General features: G+C 37.3%; 1 protein-coding gene across 1 annotated transcript in view; it reads left to right on the plus strand.

The window, feature by feature from the left end:
- The window catches only part of LOC108879909 (collagen alpha-3(VI) chain), a 62,058-nt gene extending 46,675 nt beyond the window's left edge, over nucleotides 1-15,383 (plus strand). The window contains 37 exon segments of the mRNA XM_051073167.1: nucleotides 519-630; nucleotides 795-890; nucleotides 893-939; nucleotides 1,032-1,124; nucleotides 1,280-1,324; nucleotides 1,549-1,560; nucleotides 1,562-1,621; nucleotides 1,742-1,759; nucleotides 1,761-1,769; nucleotides 1,868-1,912; nucleotides 2,116-2,169; nucleotides 2,282-2,344; nucleotides 2,775-2,840; nucleotides 2,990-3,043; nucleotides 3,131-3,166; nucleotides 3,258-3,320; nucleotides 3,559-3,621; nucleotides 3,721-3,783; nucleotides 4,118-4,180; nucleotides 4,690-4,740; nucleotides 4,975-5,010; nucleotides 5,152-5,214; nucleotides 5,511-5,573; nucleotides 5,748-5,780; nucleotides 5,885-5,921; nucleotides 6,039-6,050; nucleotides 6,165-6,658; nucleotides 6,778-6,880; nucleotides 7,332-8,033; nucleotides 8,132-8,237; nucleotides 8,354-8,409; nucleotides 8,734-8,994; nucleotides 9,350-9,424; nucleotides 10,346-10,531; nucleotides 11,889-11,948; nucleotides 12,887-13,072; nucleotides 14,582-15,383. Coding sequence (XP_050929124.1) covers nucleotides 519-630; nucleotides 795-890; nucleotides 893-939; nucleotides 1,032-1,124; nucleotides 1,280-1,324; nucleotides 1,549-1,560; nucleotides 1,562-1,621; nucleotides 1,742-1,759; nucleotides 1,761-1,769; nucleotides 1,868-1,912; nucleotides 2,116-2,169; nucleotides 2,282-2,344; nucleotides 2,775-2,840; nucleotides 2,990-3,043; nucleotides 3,131-3,166; nucleotides 3,258-3,320; nucleotides 3,559-3,621; nucleotides 3,721-3,783; nucleotides 4,118-4,180; nucleotides 4,690-4,740; nucleotides 4,975-5,010; nucleotides 5,152-5,214; nucleotides 5,511-5,573; nucleotides 5,748-5,780; nucleotides 5,885-5,921; nucleotides 6,039-6,050; nucleotides 6,165-6,658; nucleotides 6,778-6,880; nucleotides 7,332-8,033; nucleotides 8,132-8,237; nucleotides 8,354-8,409; nucleotides 8,734-8,994; nucleotides 9,350-9,424; nucleotides 10,346-10,531; nucleotides 11,889-11,948; nucleotides 12,887-13,072; nucleotides 14,582-14,622 — 3,627 coding nt within the window. The 3' untranslated portion in view covers nucleotides 14,623-15,383.
- The last annotated feature ends 11,441 nt before the right edge of the window (nucleotides 15,384-26,824 follow it).

Raw genomic sequence — 26,824 nt, forward strand, 5'->3', positions numbered from 1 at the left:
AAGATCAGTATCAGGGCCAGACACTTAAAAGGACTGCTATTAGCCCAAGTATAGTGGATACCATCCTTCCCTCTACTGTGAACTCTACTGTGTTTTGTCCATTTCAGCATGATCATGTTACGTTTTTGCACTCCTTTAAACAGCCTAGCTTGACGCAGTTTCATTTTGTTTGCATGGCAGTAAAAAATAGAATTTGCTTATCTCTGGCTCTAATGCTCTCTCTTGTTAGCAAAGAGTAATATACAAAAGCAGGTAGACACTTCTCATTTTTAGCCATTGCTGACCATTGCTTTTATTGGCAGCATTAGCTGTCACTAATTACCAATACTCTGAGTAAGAGAATTGAACTTGTCTGTTGTTGGATTAGACTTCTCTTTGCAAGTGGACTCCAATTAATCTTTCATTTATGTCACATCAATATTTTCGGTTGATCAGCTCAGTGTCAGTAGATCAGGATCAGAGTCAAAAAACTTAATCAGGCAGTTCTATTTTAAAATTACCAATCCAAAAAAAAAAAGTGTGAAACTGAATTGTGTTTTTTCATCCTGAAGGTTGTCATTCATTTGACTGATGGTCTTGATGCCCCATATGCTGAAATGAAAAGGCGAGTTGAGGAGCTTCGGTTGTCAGGTAAAAACAAGATACAGCACAGACAACCCTTAATGACCATCTATACTCTATATACATATATACACACTCTATACATCTAAAGCTCTGTGGAAGTATGGCAACATCGAATTCAAAAGTAAAGACAGAGAATAAAACTGGTCCAAAATCTTGTATGTACTAAACAGGAGTGAACAGTTTCATTCTGGTTGGGCTGGAGCGGGTGCCCAAATTTGAGGAGGCTTTGCTGTTGGAATATGGTCGAGGCTTCAGGTACACTAGACCTTACGAGTCAACATCATGGACCTGGACTATGAGCTTATGGAAGAACTTGTGAGTACTAATTCCTCAGATCTAAGACTTGAGAGTTTTCTTTATCTTTATTCCAATAAATTACTTAATATTTGCTTATTATTGCTGCTTAGGACAATATTGCAGAAAGAGAGTGCTGTGCAGTGCCTTGCAAATGTACTGGCACCAGAGGAGACCGAGGAGCAGTTGGACTTCCAGGGTCTAAGGTATTTAATGACTAAAAAAGTAGTCTAGTATATACCTCTAAACTAATTACTTTTTCTTTCAAAATCCTTTGATAATAGTGGCAGTGAGTTTTTATTTTTTATTTTTTTTAATCACAATCTAATATTTGGTTGTTTTGTCTCTCAGGGTAGTCCAGGGATCACCAGGAAGCCAAGGACACCCTGGAGATGAGGGTGGACCTGTAAGTTCAAATGGCTTGCCTACATATCGTCATAACAGTTAACAGTGTTCCTATGAAAGACTTTCAGACACCTGCTATGAACTGTTCTTTAATCATGTTTTTATTGTCAAAAGGACAGTGAAACCTTCCAACTGTTTTTGTATCCCAATTCTTCATGTTCTTTCAGATTTCATCCCTCTTGTATGTTGTCAGCATGTTTTCTTGTTCTTATTCTGCAATGACAGGGAGAGAGAGGACCCTCCAGGTGTGAATGGAACACAGGGTTTCCAGGGATGTCCTGGGCAGAGAGGTGTCAAGGTAAAGGCTTGAATATTAACTTTAACATTCAATTTATCCTAATTTGTTTTTGAAAATTGGGAATATTGTTTTAATTTATTTAATATAATCCTGTAAACACAATTTCTTTCTTCTGTTCAGGGTTCTCGTGGGTACTCCAGGAGAAAAGGTAGCTGTTTTTCTTTCTTTTAAATCTTCATACTGAAATAAAGCTGTCAGAAAAAAGTTAATGCTCTGACTACTCAACAAACTGTTACCATTTTGTAGGGTGAATTTGGAGAAATTGGGCTTGATGGCATCAATGGAGAAGAGGTGAGTGTTTGTAAAAATATTGCCATTGGACTGTTATTTAGTCCATATTTTATATGTAACACATCATATAGAATAATGTATGACTGCTTGAAGTCCTTTAATGTGTGGCAACTGAGTTCCACCAATGTCTTAATGTGGCAATGGCATGATTTGGTTTATGCATGACTATGGGCTTTAATTTGATATCTGCTAAATGTTTTCAGGGCAAAAGTGGAGTGGCTGGACCTCCAGGAGAGAGAGGAAACCCTGGCGCAAGAGTGAGTGACTGGATGCAATTTTAGTTTCACATTTTTTTCAACACATTCTTATGTCAGATGGTATGTGCTGATAAATGCTATGATAAATTATAAAAATATTTATTGTTTTTAGGGTCCCAAAGGTGCCAAAGGACAAGCAGGAGACAAAGGGGAAATGGGAATCAGAGGAGACCCTGTGAGTATTATGTAAACTGGTTGTGGTTTTACTGCCCACATTTTTTATATATATATATATATATATATATATATATATAGTATATATATATATAAGCTGACATAGGGTGCCACACATGGTTACATGAAGTGATGTAGACTGATTATTAAGTAATATTATATTCATTAGATGTAGAGTGTGTATAAATTATTTTTATGCATAGTGTTGTAAGTTGCTACCTGTTACCTGTATGAAATCAGACCAGCTTAGACTCCAAGACATCAAATTACATTCATCTGTACATCAACAGTGGCCATTGGTAAAAACTGCAGTGTGGTCATTTAGTATGTGATGGTTTATGTCCCTCTTTCACCCTGCCACTGCTCTCCCATGCAGTTTGTACAAATGTTTAGATGCAACTAAATTTGATAATGTGATATCTGTGTAATAGGGTACAAGCGGACAAGATAATAACCAAGCAGGACCTAAAGGAGACCCCGGTGATGCTGGACCAGCGGTAATATGCCCCCTGAACACATTTCATTGCTATAGAAAGCACAACCTATCAGTGCATTCTCAACAGTATATTATCAGTGGTAGTAGCATAAACATTACATTGCAGTTTTGTGGGTTTGTTTTACTGGGATACGTGTTCCAAAATTATAGGGAGAGCCTGGTCAGGATGGAAAGAAGGGAGGCCCTGGTATCGTCGGAAGAGAGGTAAACAATTTTGCTATATGTTCATTATCTTTGCTGAAATACTTGGCGTTTGTTTACCAAGACGTTTTTCTACTCCTACTTCATTAGGGAGCTGCAGGCAGACGAGGCACACCTGGACAACCTGTAAGTCCCTTTGGGTTGTAACGCACATTGTTTCATACTTATTGCAGTAAGTCTCGCAATGACTTTAAGTGTAACATTTTGCTCATTAAAGGGACTTCCTGGAAAGCCAGGAGCTGATGGTGTGGTGGGAGAGCCTGGTATTGGAGGATCTAGAGTAAGTTTGTCATTCTTCAGAAACTATTTGGCAGATTATTCAGTCTACAGATACACTTGCCAAACTATGTTTCATGCTGAATGCTGTCATCACTGTTAATACTACACATTAGCAATAGTTTTGACTGAACTGTGACTGGAGTATTTGTTAGTGTGGAAATGTGTGTTCGATGTTTATGCTTTAACTTTAACATGCAAGGAATTGGTGCATCGTCAATGTCTGGTTTGTCTTTTTTAAGGGTCCAGCTGGACCAAATGGTGCCCCAGGACCCAGAGGAGAAGATGGGAACCCTGGACCCAGGGTGAGTGAACCCATTAGGTTCATTTTGCGAAATAAAAATTTCAGCTATGTCTGTAACATAGTAAACCTAAATCTAATGTCCTGATGTTTTGCTTTCTAGGGTCCTGGAGGTGTCCCAGGTCCCCCTGGAGACAAGGGTAGAAGAGGAGCTGTTGGCCGCAAGGTACTAAAGGGAACATAATTTAGTGAGGCTTATGTTCTTCCATAACAGGGTTGTTTCATTTATAAACACAGTGGACTAAGCCAAACTTTCTCACATAACTTGACACACGTGTAGTCAATTTCAGCAAACATGAAAGCAGTATTAGAAAATATCAAGGCCTTGCAAAAAACAAACAAAAAAAAACAAAAAAACCCCAGCAAAAACCAACAAAAAACAAGATAAAACATGAGTTAAATTAAATTTCATTGTTAAAGCTTTGACATTCTCTTTGAATCTTTGAGTATTTCTGTCTGTGTCTCATCATCTGTATCTGTCTATCTCTGTGCCCTTGTAGGGAGAGCCAGGAGATCCAGGACCTAAGGGTGTCATTGGACCTCTTGGCCCACGTGGAGAGCCTGTAAGGATGAAACCACATCTTCTTTGCATGCACCATAATGTAAAGCTGGTGAAAACTGAATAAGAACTGCCATCAAAAATATCAGATGTATATGGTTTAATTTGGCAGATGTCTTTATAGTACAGTATACTGTTAGAAAGTTGTGATTATAGTCTTTCCTTCTCTTAGAGTATGACTTTAGTAGGAGAACTGAACATCACCTTCAGGATGCAAGTCTAAGAGGCAATTTAATTACTTTGGCTTTTATATCTGAGAATGTATGTGATGTGTTTTTAGTTGGGAAGTGGAACTTTCCTGAGGGATTTCTTATTCCATGTGTTTTGTGTGTCTTGAATGAGTATCTTAACACAGCATAGTCTCATTCTACATAACAATGTTAGGTTGGGACAAAGGGGACAAAAAGGATATAGCTCTTGTTTCTACAACTACTAAGGTATTTGCAGTTGAATTAATAAACACTTAGAAAAACAGAGTAGTCATGCTATTTTTCTCCTTGTTTTCTCTTTTAGGGTGGAGATGGTAGAGATGGGTCTGGTACCATAGGATCAAAAGGAAGAAAGGCAAGTGAAACATTTTAATGTATATGTGGTGATCAGTTTGTCTCTTTGCATACACAAATAGAACTCATACAACAAGAAGTCTGTATAGAACCATAAAAAATGCTCTAGTTGTTCTAGTTATATTTTAAGATAGAATTATCAAAAAACCTATTATAAATTTCACAGCATATGCAGTTGTACAGTCATTCTCATGGGATTATACAAATGAAATATATGTATGCATTGTCTCTACAGGGTGATGTAGGCTTCCCTGGATTCCCAGGACCAAAGGTAATGGGGAAAAAAAAAATATATAAAATATATAATGAAATTTCAACAGAGGCTGCAAAATATAGCATTGTACACTGGTCACTGAGCCTGCCTTTTTATGTTGGTCATTTGCTTTCATTCGTTAAACTTCCATCACTGTAGGGAGCAGCTGGTGACCCTGGCAACAAAGGTGGACCTGGACCCCGAGGAAATCGTGGACAGAGGGTAAGTTTTCATACCCCAGTTGGATTAGGTTGATGAGCAAAACTCAAAACTCAATTTGTTCAAGAGCATCACAGGATACATTAAATATGTTTTGAGTGATACAACACAGAGCTGCTTTGTGAGTTTTGTTTCAAATATATAGCATTCATTCCTTGCAGTAAATGATTGGCATGTGCATGCACATAAGTGTTGTCACCTTTAGTGAACCTTTAGTGTAGTCCAGCTCTGGTTTAACCCACTGACAGATGAATAGCTTTAAAAGTGAATTCTACTCTTTCACTGTTAAATCTTTCCAGGGTGTCTCTGGGAACCCTGGTCCACCTGGACAGAAAGGAGAGATTGGATATCCTGGCCCATATGTAAGCAACTTAAATTTGTATAGTTTGCTCATGAACTGTGTCAATTCTATATAAATGGCATGGTGTGGAATATGTATATTGATGATAGATTAGATAAGCAAAACAAAACAGTTTTTGTAACTGGGTGTTGCTCCAGCTGTCCAGCTGTTAACACAACTGTATTTGCTTGAACAGGGTCAGAAAGGACCAAGGGGACCAGGTGTTGTGGTAAGTGGTAATTTATTTGTATAATGTTGAATGAAAAGAGCCAAAATCCTCTCTGGTGTCAACAACTTTCAACATTTGTTTCGAAATGTTCTTTGTCCCCTCAGCAATGTGACCTGGTCAAGAAGATCAGAGAAAACTGTCGTGAGTATAAATTAAAACTACTAAAAAAGGCATTTCATGACACTGAAGAATAATTATGTCTGTGTGTTATGCGCTACAAAAAGATCTTACCACATTTTGTTTCTTTTTATCTACCAGCTTGCTGTTTTGGTGAGTAAAAAAGGTTTTCAGAGAGTTTTCATCATATAACTATATCAATTGCTATGTACTGTATCTGCTACTACACAGAATGTGTACACAAAATCTATATCTATATACCATTAGGCAAGCAAGAATGCCCACTTTACCCCACTGAGCTGGCCTTTGCCCTGGATGCCTCTCAAAACGTTGGTCGCCCAGCTTTCAACAACATGCGTGACACAGTCCTGCGCCTCGTCAGAGACATCACCATCTCAGAGAGTAACTGTCCAAGAGGAGCTCGTGTTGCTTTGACCTTGTACAACAGTGAAGTTACCACTGAGGTCCGGTTCGCTGATGCAGTTAAGAAGCGTGCTCTAGTGCAGCGCATTGAGGGACTGCAGACCCTACAGACAAAAAAAGAGCGCAGTTTGGATACGGCCATGAGCTTTGTGGCACAGAACACCTTTAAGAGGGTACGCAGTGGCTTCCTCATGAGAAAGGTGGCAATCTTCTTTGTTGGTGGGCCACTAAATCAGGTACAAGGAATTACTAATGCAGCTCTCCGCCTCCATGATGCTGGAATTGCTACTCTGTTCTTGGTCAGCCGTGAAGAAAGACAACTCACCAGAGCACTGCAGGTACAACAAAATAAACAAAACAAACAAATCAGAAATGTCAAAGGGGAACTTTACATTACATGGGTTTGTTAGAGAAAAAAAATCACACCATACATTTTTTTCTTCTTTTTGCACACCAGGTCAACAACACAGCTCTGGCCCAGGTAATTGTCCTTCCCAGCCCTGGAAGTGCACAGTACAATTCAGTCATCCAAAAGGTTATGAACTGCCATGTTTGCTTAGGTAAGAGTTTGGTCTTTATATACTTTGGTTAAATTTATATAACAATTAAGGCTTATTGTTTTTACTTTTGCACTTTTTTACTGGACAACATAGATTTTTTGTCTGTCTGTTTTTTTTTTCCAGATTTATTGCCTTACACATCCAAAAGTTGTTGTATTTCTTGATTCTGTGATTTTATGAGCAGGTGAAAATTGAGACAAATTTGGGGATTTTGTGCATTATTCCTTATTTAATCTCATTTTAAAATTTTAGGGATAAACACAGATTTTTTTGTTTTGGAAAAATAACCCTAATCATAACCTAATAATAACCTTATGTGACCTTATATAACCATGGTATAAAAAAGTGTCGTGAATAGAAGACTATCAGTTTAAGGAAGCTGAATGATAACATTACATTGCAGTACGTTATATTACATTGCATTACATTCTTTGTCTTCTGTCTTTTTTAGACATCTGCTCTCCAGACCCAATGTGTGACTATGTGCCCCCATCGACTAGCCGAGACAGGAGGTCTTCCGCCACAGACGTGGACATTGACATGGCTTTCATCTTGGACAGTTCTGAGTCTACCTACCCAACTGTCTTTACTGAGATTAAACGCTACATAGCACAGATAGTGGAACATCTACAAGTGTCTTCAAATCCCACATCTTCCATTCACCAGGCCAGGGTGTCTGTGATCCAGCAAGCACCTTACGAGTTCCTCCACAACAAAACTGGTTCTTCCATCCGTGTGGATATCGGCTTGACTGAGCACCACTCATCTGAGGATATTGTCAGATTCCTGCTGGAGAAGACACCACAGTTAGAGGGTGGTCGGGCACTGGCAGCAGCTATCGAGTCAACAGTGGAGCTGGTGTTTGAGAGGGCACCTCTTCAGCGTGACAGGAAAGTACTGATGCTCTTTGTGACGGGAAGTGTGGAAGAAGAAGAGGAACAGCTGGTGCGCATTGCCACTGAGGTCAAGTGCAGAGGCTTCTTCCTAGTCATCCTGGGTGTGGGTGAGAAGTTGACTGCTGGAGATGCTCGTGTCTTGTCACGCATGGCCAGTGAGCCATCAGATGTCTTCTTCAAAAGGCTGGACAGCATCTCACAGTTTTATGACAAACACATCCAGACCTTCAGCCAGCTAATGCCAAAATATATCAGCAGTAAGTGACAGATATGAGTATCAGTCAATCAATTCTTAATGCCTCTCTGTCCTTAAGTCCTTGGGTAACACCGTGTTCATTGTTACTTTTCTGTTCAGTTGAAAATGCTTTCTACATGTCCCCTGAAGTCTCCAAAAACTGCAAGTGGTTCCAGAGTGACCAGCCACTGAAAAACCCCTTCACATCACCATCACAGCAACAGGAGTAAGCTCATATATATATATATATATATGTATATATATATATATATGCATGCACACACCGTTTTTTACTATTACATTTTTGACATTTTAATTCACTATTTTTTGGTACACATATAGGAAGCATCAGAAACATCATGAGATTCAGCAAACGGTTCATGAAAGAAAACAGAAAGGTAAGATTTTGGATGTTTTAAAATTAACTTTAAAAAATTCCTGGAGGTAATGTCAGTTTAAGCGATTTGGACTGTTTTCTTGATAATGTGTCAGAGATACTGTAGCCAACCACTAACACACTGACAGCCCATAAATCAGCAAACAGCACCATTGTTCACATGTCAGACTGGTGGTTACACGCTTCACAACAGAAAAATTACCTCTAAAAATATGACTGGATGTGAAAAGTAACATTATTTTTGTCATCAACTGACCAACTCTTGTTTTGTTTAACATGTGATTTCATTGTGCATTGTCTGCCTTGACACCCCTTGTCTTATCAGATGCAGATGAGCTACATGTCTCAAATGTTACCTCCAGTAGCTTGAAATTGCGTTGGAGCATCCCAGACCCCAAACTCTTTGTCTACTTTGAGGTAGTGGTGACACGGTTACCTGACCATGCCCTGGTACTGAAGACCAACGTCTCAGGCACTGAGCTTTCTGTTGACAACTTACAAAGCACTCAGACATATCATGCTGTGGTCACTGCCCGCACTGCAGAGGGTCAAGTTGTCTCTACCCGCAAAGGCATTGTCACTACAAGTAAGTCCGTAAACACACCCACACAAATAATGTTTTAAGCTTCCTTTTTATCCCACAAGATAGCATGTTATTAAGATAAAAACAGTAAGCAATATTTCCCCTGCCCTATAACACAAAAGATAGCAGTATATCAAATATGGTAGATACATTTTAATCTTAGAAGTTATTGTATTGAGATATATAAATCCTATATAAATCCTTTTTGGATTTTTTAACATCTCAAAAGGTGATCTAAATTAAGAGCAAAACTAAAACCAAAATATTGAACACTCAGGTAGTTTTCTTGCCCGAATCAGCTCACAGTCTGTGTTGCATTATTGTAGCTGTTCCATTACTGCTTGTTTCACTTTGACAGAACCAGTAGAGCATAAGCCAGTCAGCCAAAGCACCAGTCCTGTAAATACCACACCACTGGACAAACCAGAAACTGGTGAGTGACTGTGTATACATGTGTGTATCTGCACTGTGTGTGTATCAGTGTGTATGTCTTTTTTTTTGGCCTTGACCTGTATTCTGTAATTTTGAAGTTTGAACTTTCAGCCCAGATTCAATGTTTTCTATGTACTTGCCTGGTGTATTAATTTTAATGATCTCTACAGAGCTGGGTTTGGCTGGGTTTCCCATGCAGTATGGTGGTCATATAAATAAAACCTGTTGGTTCAACTCAGAGAACATAACGTACTATGCTGTAATACAGCAATATTTCACGAGAACTATTGCACAAACATGTTATTAATCAGCTGACTAGTAGATGAAATATACTTTAGGTCATTTAGGAAAACATATGAAATCTACTGCTCAGACTCAAATACACAGTCTCAGTGTGTATTTGAGTGTATTCATATCTTTTACATGTGTCTTCATTAAAGAAGAGTATTTCTGGAATTGATTTCTGGAAATGATAACATGAAGTTATCCTGGACCACATAGCAGATCCTCAATGACTAAAAAGAACTAACATTTAACAATAACTGTAGTTATAACAGACTAACTCTTCAGTTCACCTATGGAAACTTATACCTCATCATCTTTCATTCTACTGACAGCTTTTAATTTTCAAATGTAAAAAATCCCAATAATGCAATTAGCCTGACCCCTTTGTGGAATGCCATGCTGAATGCCATTTCTTTTCCTCTGTAAGGATGAAGCATAGCAGCAGGCTCATTTGACCCCATGAGACCCCTTTGAGCACCCATAAGCTTCTAATATGAATTAATCTGTTATCAGCAACTTTTTAACAACACACAATAACTACTGTATGCCTCATGTAGTTATACAATTAATCTTACCACAAACTCATCCTCTCTCTCTGTCTGTCCTCCATCATTGCTGTTGTTTTTGCATGTTCTAGTTAATGAATTGGCAGACCCATGCTCACTTGACTATGACCCTGGAATGCCGTGCAAAGACTATCAGGCTAAGTGGTTCTTTGACAGAAAGAACGGGATCTGTACACAGTTCTGGTATGGAGGTTGTGGAGGCAATGAAAATAGGTTCGACACTGAGACCCTCTGCTTGAAAAACTGCATGAGGTCAGGTAAGTGGTTGTTGCCGCCAGGCTCTCTGAGGGAATGTGCTGCTGCCTGATATGATGGCATAATCTAACGCAGCATAGTATGAGCTTTAGTCCCTGACACAAAACGTACAATTAATTGTTCGCTAAACCCCACCCATCATAGCTTACCAGTTTTAACTAGTCATGGCAACTCTGTCAAGCTTTGGATTTCTCTACCTACCAAAATGGTGTGCATGGGGCTCTAATAAAAGTGATACTAGTTTAAGGGTGGTGTCTTTTTAACCACCGTCCCAAAAGCAAAAACAAAACAGCAAATTATAACAAATTAATTAAAAAGTGTATTTATCTGTATGATTCAGATGTTAGCATGCCAGACTAATTAGCTACCAACAGCAGTAAGCTAGCATCAGGGACAAGGGGCATGTCATTAGCACACTATATTATTATACAGGGTTACAGTTTACTTTTAAAAACATACCTATCTATGAGTGGAACATCTGAGCATGGAGCATGGGCAGTATGCTAGTTTATCTGCTTATAATGTTAGTGGCTCTGTCCTGCTCTTTCAACTCCAGTCAAATTGGTTTCTCCATCCTCAAAGCCTTTTCTCCTGTAAGGCATACAGTTGCAATATAAACATTAAAGCATAAATCTAACAACTGTCTTGCTTTGAGGGACAGTTTTATTCAAGATATGCTACTATAACATATGAACAATTCTGCTCCAGTGTTTGATTTATTTTTTATGTTGTCTAAATGAATCAAAATCTGGCGGGGAAGCTGATGTAGGACTTGCAGCTTTAACCCATCATAACATCATGTTATATAAATGATACCATCATGATATGTGACATGCATATTTATCCTTTTGCAGACTTTTTGTTTAGAACAAATCAGCTGAAAATGATAAAAAGCAAGCGACTAGTGACAGTCATTATTTTGAATCAACAATATCCGGAGTCATTTCCAAAAGTACAGCAAATTTCCATTGTCATTGTCGTCACTGTAAACTGCAAATGTACAGTACAAAAACTGAAAACATGACAACCGCAGCAACAGTAACTTAGTGTGGTGGGGTTTAGCAAGTGGTCAATTGAATATATTTAATTCACAGAAATTAAAGGAAAGTTGCTCTTATTCCTGATGTAACTTTTTTTTTAAAGTCACATGTATTGTGTATAAAATTGTCTTATAACCTGTCAATGATCACATGAGGTATTGGAAAAATATGGATTACGTCTTCATACAGAAGAATTAAGTAAATGTCTGTGGTCATTTATATCCACATTTCACTGAACACCATTTTGAAAATCCTAGTTTTTCACCAACTGAGTAAAAGTCTGTTCCTTTAAGATGAAACCATATTTATGTTTCCACAGTGTCAGAGCCTCAGCCACAAGTGCAGCAGGGTGAACAGGTGGAGATCCTCCCAGCTCCTGGTGAGATCTGATGTACACTCACTGAAAATAATATGCCATGGATAACATAAGTAGTTTTTTGCAGTATATTTTGTTATTGTTCCTTTCCTATTTTGATGACATAACTGACTTTGATGTGATTGCACAGGTATGCAAAGTATGCTAGTATGCTAGTTTTAAACAAGTAAATCCACATCCTCAAAACATGATTTGGATCAGACCTTTGCAGACCACCCTTAATGTTGGGCATATATCTGGACATCAATTCACCACTGTTGTACATTATATGTGTTACATAATTCAATTTCCACAAACTCTGCTCATTTAGCAAAACAGCAAGTCCTTTGTATTCAACTATAAACCCACCCACCTCCTCCACTGCCCCTAAGATGATCTAAATGACTGATGGAACAAGTAAAAAAGCCAAGCACGGAAAAATTAGAAGGTTATGCTTTTGTCACAGGATTGAGCCAAGTCGTAACCACGGACCAAATGAATGGAAAGCCTTGTTCACAGATTCATTGTTTTACTGGCAGAAAACCTCTTACAGAGCAAGCTCAATTTGTCAGTACCTCATCAGCACTGGAGTAAATTGACTCAAGATACACAGAGTAATACAAAGTCTACAAAATATGCCAAATGTTACAATTATGGAATAATGCTGTGATGGAGGAGCTTTTGTTCTTTCTTAGAACATTAAAATTAATTGTAGTGATTTCATCCCACATCACAAAAAAACAAAATAATCATCTCTCCATTACTTCTCCGTTACTTTGTATAATGGTAATGATATATTTATTGCTGATTACACCACTCATTGATGCTCAAGTCTAATTTTGTATTTACAATTACAGCTTGCAGCCTTGCCAGAGATAATGTGCTCTCTGACTGCCTTCTAGTTGCATGTGTTCTCATACTTCGGCTGATTTCACTGTTATTTTTTGCCACTTTCCTCACAGAAGCCTCTACAGCTGTAGACATTTGCCAGCTACCCAAAGAAGAGGGCACTTGTGCCAAATTTGTCCTCAAGTGGCACTATGATGCCCCCAGCAAGAGCTGTACACGTTTCTGGTATGGAGGCTGCGGTGGAAACCAGAACCGCTTTGACACACATGAGCAGTGTGTGAAGGCCTGTGGAAAACCAGGTACACATTATTCATAGTATTAATCTCTAAGTACCAGGGATCACTTATTGACCATGCACAGTTAACTTCCAAAAGCACTCAGATATAAAATCAGTAACAAAATCCCCTTCCAAAACTTATTTTGCTGTTAATTTTTATTTTGGCAGTTATCTGTCTGTGATACAGCAAGCCAAATTCACCTTGGCCATGCAATTTAAGTTGACATGCAAAGTGCCAACAAAACCTGCCCCATTTACCATCTTTTGGATATGCAAACCAATGATTGCAGCATTTACAGTACATAGTATCAGTCATGCAGATAAACTAGTCCAGTCTCTCAGTCTAATTTTTATGGAAACACATTGCATTCAAAGACAATAATTTGTCATTTTCTTGTAATACTTCATAATCATATGTTCCGTGTCTCATTGTTATGTATCTCCTCAGTAACTGCTGAGCTGTACCACAATATGGAAGATAAAGTTATGACACAGGATCCCATTATTCTGTTTCTAGTTTTATACAGTGGTGGAAAGTACAGTTACAGTTAGTTAACAAGCACTGTGGCTGTGTACAGTTTTGAGTTACAGTTATGTTACAGAGAGTAATGTTATTTTCTACTATATTATACTTCTACTTTTCTACATTTAAGGGAAAGATAGACTATTTTTTACCAACAATATTTAACAACTGTAATTACTGTAATTACTCTGTACTCATTACTCATTACTCTTTTCAGATTGAGATTGTACATATAATAAGCTTAGACAGTACATTGTTCACGATTTAACCTTACAAGATATTCCCTTTCAAAAAAGCATAAGGAACCCAATGTCACATTTTTCATTTGTGCAGTTCCATCAAATACCTACAGAGCTACAGAAAGGGAGAGAGAGAGAGAGAAATAATAGAATGCATGAGCAACCATAAAAACTAAACTAAAAAACTTAACCAAACTGAAAATTAGTCAAGTAAGAAAAAGGTGGTGATAGCAGACTATAAAAAATTTAATTATTAGTATTTCTTTTTCTTGTAAGATCATTTTCTCATGGCCCAGTAACACATTTTCCAAGGTATAGTACTGGTTCATGGTCTAGGGGTTGGGAACCTGTGATTTCACTATTTAAAACAAAGCATTGACTTTATAATGTTTGTTGTGCCAGTGCCTCAAATTGCTTTCATAGCAACATAATAAAGTATTCAAGTGTTTAACCTTACAAGACTCAATATTGAAACACAACTCAGTCATGTCCATTTTTTTTTAACTCCCACCAAAATAACCTAGCACATCTGCCTATGTAGCTACAGACAAGCCACAGATCTTAAGATAACAAGATTCCTACAATATATGATAATTATGAGAAGTAATTATTACGAGATAAGGTCTCAGTGAATACAGCGTGCTTATTTAAATTTCTGCTGATCGTGTTTTTTTAAAACTCTCCGGTTGCATGAGTTGAAAACTAGCAGTGGATTACTCTCTTATATGTACAGAGACTAATCATGTTTTTCTCTTCCATTCATCACCAGCACCTGTCAAGCAAGGAGTTATTGCTGCAATAAGAACATAGGACAAAAGTGCCAAACATGGCCAACCTATACCTCTGAAAAGAAGGGGATTCTAAGAAGAACCATCCAAAATGGCCATACTGTAAGGATGCAATACCAAAGCAATGGTGGCTGCACTGGATCCACAAAAATGGACTTTATACCCCAAATTCTTGAAGTAGTTTTTTCACAACAAGAAGGAAGGCAACACAATTTGCTGCATGATTTGTTTTAACCTACTGGTGCTACGTAGTATGTTTTGTTTTACAGATTGAGTTGTTAAGTGCATTCAGTTTTGTAAAGTTACGTTTTCTGGAACATCATATGAGTTTTCATATTTTTTAAAGTGCAGTTTTATAATTAAACGAGAAACATATATGAATATCTTGGACAGTGATTAGCAATGAATCAGTACATGCAGGACTGGCATTATTCAGTGCAGTAATCTTTTTTGTATTGTTTTTTTTTTTTAACATTCCACATTCACCTAGCAACATAGGCTTTTATTGATTTTAAACTCACTTGATCCTTGTTGAACCATTCCTTCACTATTTTACAGTCACATGTGTGTATTTAAATGACAGTGACCAACTGCTCACATACAAAAACATTTCTGTAACATAAAGTGCACTTCTGGAGCCACTGCCTCGAAAACACAGTTCCAGCTATTCAGAAATGGAATGTACTTGTCAAGCTGTTTTTACTTTGTTTCATTTGGTTTTACTGAAATTTGTGTTTCATCTGGGTATAGGGGAAATAAAAATGAATTAGACTTTCTAATAAACATGAGCAACTGATTCTTTTCTATCTTGTTTTGAATTACGTTTTGAAGACAAGAAACAATTACAAAGATTCAGAAGCACAAAATATATCTAACATAATTTCAAAGATAGAGCTCAATGACGAGCTGTATAGTTTATTTCTATATTGCAATTGGAATAACTGTGTTTACTAAACTGGGAGGTGGGCACAGCTTGGAGTTTGTGTTGGCAAATGGATCAAAATGTATTAATATCCTTTAAATTTTTACTCACCATTAAAATAAAAAGGAGACCAGCTGTTCATTTTTTAAATGTGTAAGATATTTAGAAGTGTTCATCCAAATTTTAGGGTTGGACACATATTATCAAGCTTGCATTTGTAGGGTAATCTCCTAATATTTTTCATTATTTATTTATTATTTTTGTAATTCACAGATAAACTCACCCTGTGCTAAATATAGTATATAAGTTTAAAAACTCAAGCAGGCATCAAATAATAAACTTTTGAAAGTAATTAAGAAATTATAGTTACAAAGAAAATTAATGTAGCATTTATAAAAAGTTGCTGCCTATCTGTACTGTGTAGGACAAGTTGTCCAAAGTATAGGGCTTGAGAATTGACCATGACAGGCATACTATAATACACTTAAAACCACATTTGGACCTGGGGTTAGGAACATGGTTGGGTTGTAGAAGATATTTAGTTTTTTCTGGGGTTAAGGAAAGGGAACTGACAAAAAATAAAGTCATATGATCATAGTGATGAAATGACCTTCATCAAGATAATGAATCCTTTGTTCCCTTCCATTATATCATATGTAATATACATCAATAAGTATTCCTTGTATAAACATAGTAATCAGTTGTTAATCTTCATAACAAACTGAGATCTGTGGGAGTCCTAGAGCACAAATAGTTCAAGGTTATGCTACATTTTGTTGTGAGCATGTTCAGGAAAAGTCACAAGAAAATACTTCTGACTTCACACTGATAAATAACAGTCCTGCCACAGGGGGTTATTAGATATTTGGTAAATATCAGACATTTAGAGAGATTAGACATTCTGGGCAATTGTCCTCAGAGGTCATGCAGGAAAATCACATTTACCTGTGGAAAACTGGACTGATTTCTTATATACTTAACATTTTGGCCACCTGCGGCTTGGTGACACTGAGTTCCCAAAAGAGGGTCTTGGCCATAACATGTTCATGTCTTCCTGGAGCTATATTTTCTGAACTTTGTGGCACACTAATCGGGGTCCTTCAGAGGATCTGAAGCCCAGGCACCTGTGACAACTGAAAAAAAAAAAAAAAAAAAAAAAACACTGTTTAGGTAATATTTAACTTGGTGATATTTAACAAGAGCCATTATTTAGCTGTGCCTTTTTCACTGCTTAAATATTTACAGTTCACTGATGACAACTTGGATGCAGACCACCTGCAAGAGGTGAAAACTGATTAAGAGCCCCATCTAACTACAGTACATGTACATGGTGTACCCAGGAGTCTCTAAAGTAAATCCCAGCAACAGACTTCATATGGAAGAAAGAAAGGTTTGTGAAAGAATTCAGGCAGAAGTTTTAATGGACTGATGGTCAACATGAAATCACACCTTTGGAACAGTGTGGAAGGCTATGGAACAGTAACTAGCCAAGAACACTTATTTATTTATTTTTTGGAAAGGATCCAGGACAGTAGCTACTGGGGGGAGGGGGGAGGGTTGTTCTAATTACAGACAAAATGCATGTGGTAGTATTATAAAGCCTAATATGACTGTTTTGGGGCAAAAAAAAATTGAAGATGAATTAAGATAATAATAATAGGATTCCCCACAAGAATATAGTTTTATAAGTTTAAGTAATTGAAAATGCATACAACCAGATAACATTTGTAGGAAACAGTTTAAATTAATAAATAAATATAAAGGGATTTTCTTTTCTTAGGGTGGTGGAGTTGCAGCAAAGGAATTTGGATTTGTGAGGATGCCTAATGAAGGTCCATGGATGAAACCTCCATGCTGAAAGTGTGAGAGAATTCAATCTTTGCTTTTACAGGAATTGAGTATTCCAAAAATCCTGACTATGGCCCTGAAAAAAACTAACAAAACAAACAAAAAACAAAACAAACAAACAAAAAACAACAAAAAAAAAACACTGTCTAGTACACTGTACTTATTACTGCTGATTCCACTGGCCTTCATGTTTTCAAGAAATTAATTTGCTTGCCTCTTGGTATCACAGATGTACCCTTTCATAGCAGCCAGAGCAAGTTTGTTTTACTGCTTACTGTTATGTATGCAGTGGTTTATGCCCATTATTACTCTTCAACATTTAACTGTTTTCCACAGTCAGTTTTACAGTGTGAAAACAAAACACTGTATTCAGGAACTAAAAAAATAACAAGGATACAGGCCTCCTGTGAGAGATCAGATCTAAATCACTAATAAGCAAACAAAGGAAAAAAAAAGGAGTGCAAGTTTTGTCAGTGTCTGATGAGGAAAAGATAAAATATTTGTTCAGTGAATTTATGAATTTAAAAGGCCTATTCTGTCTTCTACCATAGCAAAACTTCCAGATGTCATTACTCCTGCGATGTTTGACTTAGCTCATTGTTTTGATAAACTCCTCCGATGTCCCCACATACTCACCACTTCTCTTCAGTATTTCATCACTGCTTCATTTCACACCAGGGTCAACCACTTTTGATCAACATGCAACACAGTCTAAAGTTGGTAGAGATAAACAGAAATCATATTTGTATGAAACTAAGGGCTAAAAAAAACTTTTACATAAGCAACATCTTTTTGCATTTCACACTGTTTCTCAAAGTTAGTGTGTAGTGTTCATGATTTGAAAACCTCATCTCCATCAAACTGCTGGGGAAAATAGAGTACCGTAATTTCCGGACTATAAGCCGTTACTTTTTTCACACGCTTTGAACCTTGTGGCTTAAACAATGATGTGGCTAATTTATAGATTTTTATGGGCTAACGAGCTTCATGCCGCAAAAACATTTAGACACCTGCGGCTTATAGACAAGTGTGGCCTGTATATGTACTTTTTTTTTTTCTTTTTAAATTTAGTGGGTGCGGCTTATATTCAGGTGTGCTCAATAGTCCGGAAATTACGGTATACTGAATTTAACATATAATGTACACAACATGGCTAAAAACAAACGGACACCTGTGTCTATGCTGAGTAGTTCCAATTAAGGGAAATCTCCAGCATACAAGTATATTTTAGACAACAGTGTACCTCCAACTTTGTGGTAGGAGCATATGTTTGGTCATTTCGTGTTTCAACGTAACAATGACCCCATTCACAAAACCAGGCCAACGAAAAATGCTTTCCCCAAATCATTGTGGAAGATAATGTTTTGCCTGAGCTGGGATAAGGATGAACTGGAATGCTGGATGTGAGCCAGGCCTTATCACTCAGCATCAGTGATGGACCTCACTAATGCTCTCGAGGCTGAATGACAGCAAATCTCTGTAGCCATGTTCAACATCTGGTGGAAAGATGGAGTACTGGCTGTTTTAACAGCTGATTAATGCCCATGGTTTTGGAATGAGATGTTCAAACATAACAGATGGGTATAATGTAAATATGAGTCTATAAAGAAATAGCCAACAACTGAATAGAGCCATTTTTTTGGACGCGCCCACAGTACATTTTTCCAGTCATTATTAATGATTAGTGAAAAACCTGATATTCTGATTGATTATTTTGGTTTTGCACACTTCGCTGTCAAGCCTTTAGTTAACGTGGAACTCTTGAATGTCCCACATCATGTACAGTTAAATGTTGTTAGCAAATTATAACATCACACTAGAGGATAATTATTCAAATCCAAAACCCTAACTGAAAACAACTGCTCACAATTAGCGGTGAGACTTAATATATTTACACCACTGCTGTCCTTTTCTCTCTGTGGGTGGGAATTTGTACTTTTGGACAGATGTTTTAAAGTTTCAAACAGCTGCATCTTGCTTGCCAATGAGTGTGCTAGCTTGCATTCACATGTGCATGCATGCAAACATCATCTCATGTACTGAATACACACCTACATGATGCACTGTACAATATGTTTCTGGTGAATCCCGTTGGAGTTGATCAGTAACAGACTTTTCTCAGTAGCCATTTCTCTTTCTGTAAATGATGGCACACTGTTCTGTGCAAATCAATTAAGCATATGAAAGCTGATACAGTGAATCACCAACTGTTGCTGTCATCACTACTCCAAAAGCCAACGCCATGTTAGTGTTGAACATAACAGAGGGTTCTTTTCAGAACTTACTGCTCCTACAGTGAAATATGTCATCTAGAAACATTTCTGTATTGAACAATGAACTATGTTCAAGCACTGATTTCTATAAGATTATTGATGATTCAGTTTTAACTGTTACGGGTTGAGACAGAGTATAAATGATTGTTGATTCAATCATTTTCTGAAGTTGTAAAATTCTGTCTAACAGGAAACCACTCTGTAGTGTTCTGGCATCTGAAGAGCCTTGAGACTCATGGGTCTGTTACTCAAATTGAACTCCCTGGATCATATATCATCTTCTCACTGGTACCTGAGGCAACACACCAACACTCATGCAGATCAAAGCTTTTTTAACACATTTTTTAGGTCCAAGTTGACAAGTTGTACAACCCATGTTGCTTGCATGTATCCATTTTCAGATTAGTTTGATGTGACACTCTATTAGGTGTACTTTAGAGCCAAGTTAAAAAAAAGTAGTACAATTCAAAAAAGGGGGGAAAAGCACAAAAAAGAAAACTGTGCTTGTCCTCTGTGTGCAACAAAAAACAGAGGCCACAGCAACTGGCACTCCTGTGTCAGACTTTCCACACTGAGCAGAAAGTGACTAACAGCAACTTACTGTGGTACATTGCCGAAGCATTCAGCTTGTGCCAAAGCAAACCACCCTTTCTCTTCTAACATGCAACCACACAGCTGAATATGAATTCAAATAAACAACCCCAGCACCATTAAACAGTGCAAATCACTATATAGATATATATATATACATATATTTTTTTTTTTTTGGAAGGTGATGAAAGGGTCATAAAGAACATGTGAGATAATGAGAATCCTTCTCTTTCCCGCCTTCTTATCCCACCTAATTTATGCTGCCCTTCCACTGCTTTCTTTGTTCTGTTTTATTTTAAGGGTACAGTTTTTCTCAGTGTCTGTTTCCCTTTTTTTGAAGCTTTATCTATCAACATATTGGAAATTTTTGGATACAGGAATATATTGCATCTGTTGTCTGGGCAGCCCCTGGACCAATCAACATGCAGTATGCATAGACATGAGTATGCAGTATGCACATGATAAGGCAGTCCAGTGTATTTGTAGATCTTTGTAGAGGTGAACTCCACTCATAGTTTCCATGGCAGATTTCCCAGTGAATAGTTTGATTTGGGTTTTTGAACAATTAAGAAAATAAAATATGTAGTAAATCATGTTTTAAATGTTTTAATGTTTTTAATCTCCACAAATCACATTTTACCATATTTTCATCAGAAAGAATGCAGATCTCTGCTGGGATAAGTTGTTGTTTGTACACAAGCAATCAAATACTGCAAATAAAATATTCAGGTTTGTGTGTGCAAACTGTTTGCAAAATGATGAAGGCAGGCTAATTCTCTACTCTGTAGCTGATTGGAGATTGCTTCTACGGGAAAGCCATCAATTTAAAATCTTTTCATTAACGTCTCTCTAACTTACAAAGGGGTTAGGGTTAGGGTTAGAATTTCAGTCTCATGTCCTTGTGCGCAACATTTTCTTATCCACTCTGTGACATTGTAATATTATCAGGAGTCATTTAGGCGAGACTGGCTCTCAATGCTTCCACTTCACTGAGCAGGCTCCTTTGGTTCTACCATATGGTGCCTTTACCAAACCAGTGGTTGTGTGGTCATTTTCATAAGCTGATGATTCATATAGAGCCATGACAGTGCCAGTGTAAACATTGCTGGAGGAAAGACCATTGCTGAGCTTTGTGCCAAAAACTGAAACTGTTCAAAGACTTCATTTAAAAACGTGTGGTTTCTCTGAACAACTCTGGAGAGACTTTGCAAACCAGAGGTCATTGGTTTCATCTGCATGTACTTTTTTGAAGATGAGTGAAATTATAATTGGGGGTTCAAACTGTGTTTTGATGTTATGAAACCCAAGGAAAAGAGCATTTAATGGGGCCTTGAAGCTAAAGTGATCCTTTTGGTGAACGATCATGTAGCTGTGGTTTGCTCAACTAGTTTCCAGTTGATGAACTTGGCAAGGTCAAACTACAAGCATGGGAGCTCTGCTCCATCCCTGGTGGCTTTATACTGTTTGTGGCCAAAAGAACAAGGGGAGGGGGTGGAGAAAAGTGAGGATTTTTTACTGCTGTTAGTCGTCCCATCGATGACTCACACTGCTGGCCCTGCGTCTTTCCACAAGAGCCATAAAAGTCAGAGGCCTGTAATGACTTTCACATTGAGCAGTGGAGCTGTAAATGCACTCCCACTATCTGCAGCCCCTGACTCAGAGCAGAAACCACCAGCAGACTCATCTCCTCCTACTCCCACTGTTTCCTTTGGCTCTCCTGGCCCAAACTAGGCATTCTGTGGCATCCCCAAAATGCTTGTCAGCTATTGTCCATTTTGCCCATTCATGGTCAGGCTAAATGCTGAGCATGCAGTTTGCAAATCTTCCAGGACTAATAAATGTTGTATCCTTCCAAGTTATGTTAGTTTGTCTGACATGAAAGGACAAGAAAGCTGGGTGAATTTAAGGACCAAAAGTTACTTAAGTTACTTCACTTTTTTCCCTTTTCGTCCATAAAATGTTAGAATTTTGGGGTGATGGAAAGTCCACCAAAGTCCTAAACCAAAGACACATGGATCAAAGTTTCTTTTTTATTTTTTGAACTGGAGATTAATTTAAATTAGTTAAGAGCATGCCTACTTTTAATCTCTTGTGATTAAACCCAGTTTAAAGCCCAGAAAACCTTTGCTGATTCCAAATTGAACAAGAATTTTGTCCTGTAGAGGATCTTGAAACTTAATTTCTTATTATACTTATTATATATTATATTATATACCAGTTTTTCCCAAGAATAGGAAAATTAAACAAAAAGTTATTGACCTGCAGTAGTTTAAAAAACAAACAGAAGTGGAATTGCTTTGTGAGTCATTTTAGAGCAAATTCATACATTAAAAACATAAGAGCACATTTGGTCTAAACAAAAACTGAATTTTGACAATTTAGAAACCTCTCCAAATTCTCTACAAAGTCTGAAAGCTAAATAGCACTGATGACATTCTAGCCTATCCACAGTGACCCTGACTCCTTGAGGCCCCTGACCTCCAGTTAAGGGAATGTCATCTTTGCAGGAATTCAGCTGGATCTCCAGAGTGAGAGAATGAGATTAAAAACACACTCTGATAAGGGGATTCTCTTCTGACTGCATTCTTCAGATTTTCTCAAGGCCAATGCATGTTTTTAAGTCTGATACCCTGTGTGTAGAGTTTGCATGTCAGGAACTGGTTTATGCTGGCTTATTTACAGACTGTGTTATTTTTTACTTAGCTGTAGTGATATTATCAGAATTTCAGAATTACCAGAATTCAGCAATGGCTTTGCTTAGTACAATGTGATGTGAAGACATGCATTGAAAAACAATGAAATCATTCTTTAATGACTTCAGACATTTTCCACAATAGGCCTTGCTTACGATGGACATTTTGGCTTGTAAACAAGAAAAGCACTTTGGATAAATATGCCATGTCTAAGAACCACTGCTTTGTGCTCAGTGTACCTGTACAACTACAGTAGAGAGAGATGTTTCTCCAATCAGTTTGTAAAGATCTACAAAGTTGCATTGGTATTACTGATAACATGTCTTTTAAAAAATAAATCCAACAGAATTTGGCCCTATTTCTACCTTTCATTCATCACTTTTCTTTCAGACTCTTGTGAACACACCTGTACTAACAGCAAATGAACAGATGCTATACAGATGCTGTTATTTTTTAAGAGGGAGGATACACTCATGTGTTGTGTGGTTGTGGTTTTGTGTGTGTGTGTTTGTATTTCCCTTATCTACATACAATCATTTTAAGAGATTTGGAGGGCAAAAAAGCAAAAACAGCTTTGGAACCATGTCAGTGGGCAGTATCAAAATGCTGATAATTTGTGTGTTTGGGGTTGTGTCTGGCCATCTATGATTTACAGAGACTTGCAGAGACTTTACAGAGAATGCTTGTTAGAGCTTTTCCAACACTTAATGGTGAATTGTTTACCTGCCTCCTTGGTGGCTCTTCCGTCCACATTATCTTTGCACAGTGTATTCAAAGCCTCCTATGTTTCATTTACCCAGGTGTTTCCTCTTAGAGCTGGTTTGGTGTGTACATGCTGTGTTTTAGTGACATTGACATTTCCATCATTGCTTGTGAGAGTTATTCAACATATATCTTTGTCATTCTTATTAGCAGATGAACTTTGGTAATTTCACATAATTCCCAGCATAGCCCTGGCCAATGACAACACCAGTATGGTTCAGCTGGGGCTTTAAGGCTGCAGCAAATAAGTAAATGACCATGAGCTCTCAGACTGGTGGGTCAATGTGTCAATAATTAAAAAAACAAACAAACAACTATTTAAAGTAATCTGTCATCTTCATGTCTCTATTTTCCACCTTCCCTACTTCATTCTCTGGCAGCTTGATCAGATAGTAAAACTGAAGTTAATTTCCTGTCTGACGAAAAAACATTCTTTCCATCCTGAGTCAGCGGTGTGAGCAGTGTTTGCAGAGAAGATAATTCTATTAAAAGATTAGATCCTTTTTCCAATAAAGAAAACAGGAAGGAATGCCATATAACATTAAAAAAAATACAAGTAGTGGTCTCTATACCACAATTTCATATAAATTCACAAGTGCCACTATCATGCTTGTGCTGTAGCAGTTGGCTTTACAGATTAAACTCCAATGACAAGTCACCTTACTTATCCTCCCTGTTATTTGGGGATGTTGTATTATTCACAAATGGAAACAATCACGCTAATAAAAAGGGATATTGGCACAGGAAAAGCAGAGAACAACAACAGCTTTCATTTGAGCTGCTCCTTCTGTCAGTTGAAGTTTTTGGCTTTAAAATATTAATGCTAGATTGCCAGATTACCAGTGCAAGTCACATGTTTACAGACTTTCTGGAGGTGGTTTTGTTGACTTGTTTCATAATAGAATCAGCCTGCAGTCCAGATTTTAGCTTGTATTGAATTTCCTAAAGCAAATCAAACCCCAAGGTCAGCTCTGTTTGATGTGCTATTGAGTCCTATATTTATCACCAGTGAGAGATTTTTTCCTTTATCTGTAAATAACTTTACTGAGTAGACAAAAAAAGTATTAAAAACGTTATTCTCTATTTCCTCATGAAAACATATTTCACATCCAGCTTCTTCTCGTGTTCTCTCATATAATGTCAAGTGGATAAAGGAAATACATATATCCCCTCCACCAAACAAACCAAACCAACTAACATTTCTAGATATTCCTTTTTTTTGGGACCAATGACACTGTAAGTTAATATTTATTTAGGGATACCCTCCTGACATGTTTTAAGACATAAAAATACCCTGCATTTAATAATAATAAGTTGTGTCTGTTGGTTTTTCACAAAACACTCAAGTTTTCTAGTTCAAATGATTAAAATCACATCTGTGTCTTTTGTCTCATTGAAATATATCCAAAATAGTTGTGATGTTACAAATCATGTTCATTATGACCATGTCTTAAACTGATATTTAAGGTGAGCCCAGTGAAACTTTCCTCCCTCAGTAACTATAAGCAAAAAAAAGTTTTGTTAAAACTTTAAATCTGCATATCAGTTGGTTTTACTTTAATTAGTGAATGGAGTTTGGTTGAAACTGGCACTCAAGTACTTTTATTGTTATTTAGCCCATGACTGATCTCAAATATTACAGACATGTTCAACCAATGAAACTTAGAAAAATGTGTTTCGCTGCTTCTTGTTGTGTCTCCTCTACACTACAATGTTTTAACTTTGCAATTTTCCTCTTTTAAGTAGACTCTTTTTCTGGCATGCATGACCCTCTGTGGGGAATAACCAGTCCCATGTGCAGTGTAAAGAGGGAGTCTACACATATGTCAGCTCAGTGGCTTCTCAGACCATTTTGTTCAGTGAAAATTTTTTTTTGTCCCCATCAACATATTGCTAATACTATTGAAGCTGTCACACATTATTTATGGTGTAGAATTTTACAACATTATTATACAGGCTCATATCTTGTGCAGCATGCATTTCTATGCTGACTTTCTGTGACACACAGTGTATGGTGTCTGTCCAAAATCCACAGCAAAAGCTAAAATTCTTCAACATACATGAGGCAAATTCCAGATCAAAAAGAAAATGGAAGAATTTTGCAAACACATCAGTGACACACCTCTGTTCCCTTGAGGAATGAATGGACTTCTGTTTGACTCACATAAATACACAGAGCTATGTGGAAATGAAGCATTTAACTCAGACAGCTCAAACAATCCAAAGACTTGGGGACAAACTACATGGTACTTGTCTTATTTACTAATTCAATTCTTAATACTTATTCAGGTTTATTTAATCACAGATCATAATGTAGGTTATGAGGACAATTGGAAGGACAATGGAAAAATATTGCCAATGGTAAACTGCTGATATTTTTGTCACTGTGCATAGAATTAGAGTGAGCCTTTAACTTGGATTTTAAAGAAATTGTTTTGAAAACCTAATTGAATTATTATATCTTCATTTTTATTTCAGTCTTAGTTAAGTTGATTATTTTTCATAATTATTTGTGAATCTGTACACTAAAGACAATTTTGTCTTGTTACGCTCAGTAGCCAATAAAGTGCTCTGATTTGAACTCATACACAGATTAGGCAAATAGCACTGGAAGTCAATTTCCTGCAGAGGGAAGTTGGATTTATGTTGTTGAAACAGAACTGGCATAGCCTCAGCAGTTTTATCTTTCCCAATTAACCCAGAGGAGTAGAAACCTATGCAGAGAATGAACCTTTATCTTACCACAAAATAAGTTCCTGTGTGAAAACAATCTAAAGTTTATGTTAGGTCGATGTGATGTGAGTTTACACAGCACTACATTCCAGACCTTTGCTGGGTGACTCATACCTTCAAATATCCAGAGTATTCAGAGAAAGTGAAAAATAATAACATGGAACAGGGCTCAGTGGCTCCCTTTAAACCACAATGAGATGTTTGGATTTATCCTTTGGAAGCACAAGCGCATGCAACGCAGGATGGTAAGTCACAGACACTTACAGTGCATGGACAAATGGTGTAAAGCACTGTGGTATACTGATGATCTTTTTACACCTGTTTATTGTTATAATTTGATCAGAGTTTCTTTAAAGATAAGTCTGGTGTTAATTAATATTTTTATCCCCTTGCCTACCATGC

Source organism: Lates calcarifer, linkage group LG1 (genome assembly GCF_001640805.2).
Source record: "Lates calcarifer isolate ASB-BC8 linkage group LG1, TLL_Latcal_v3, whole genome shotgun sequence".
In the NCBI taxonomy this organism is placed as follows: domain Eukaryota; kingdom Metazoa; phylum Chordata; class Actinopteri; family Centropomidae; genus Lates; species Lates calcarifer.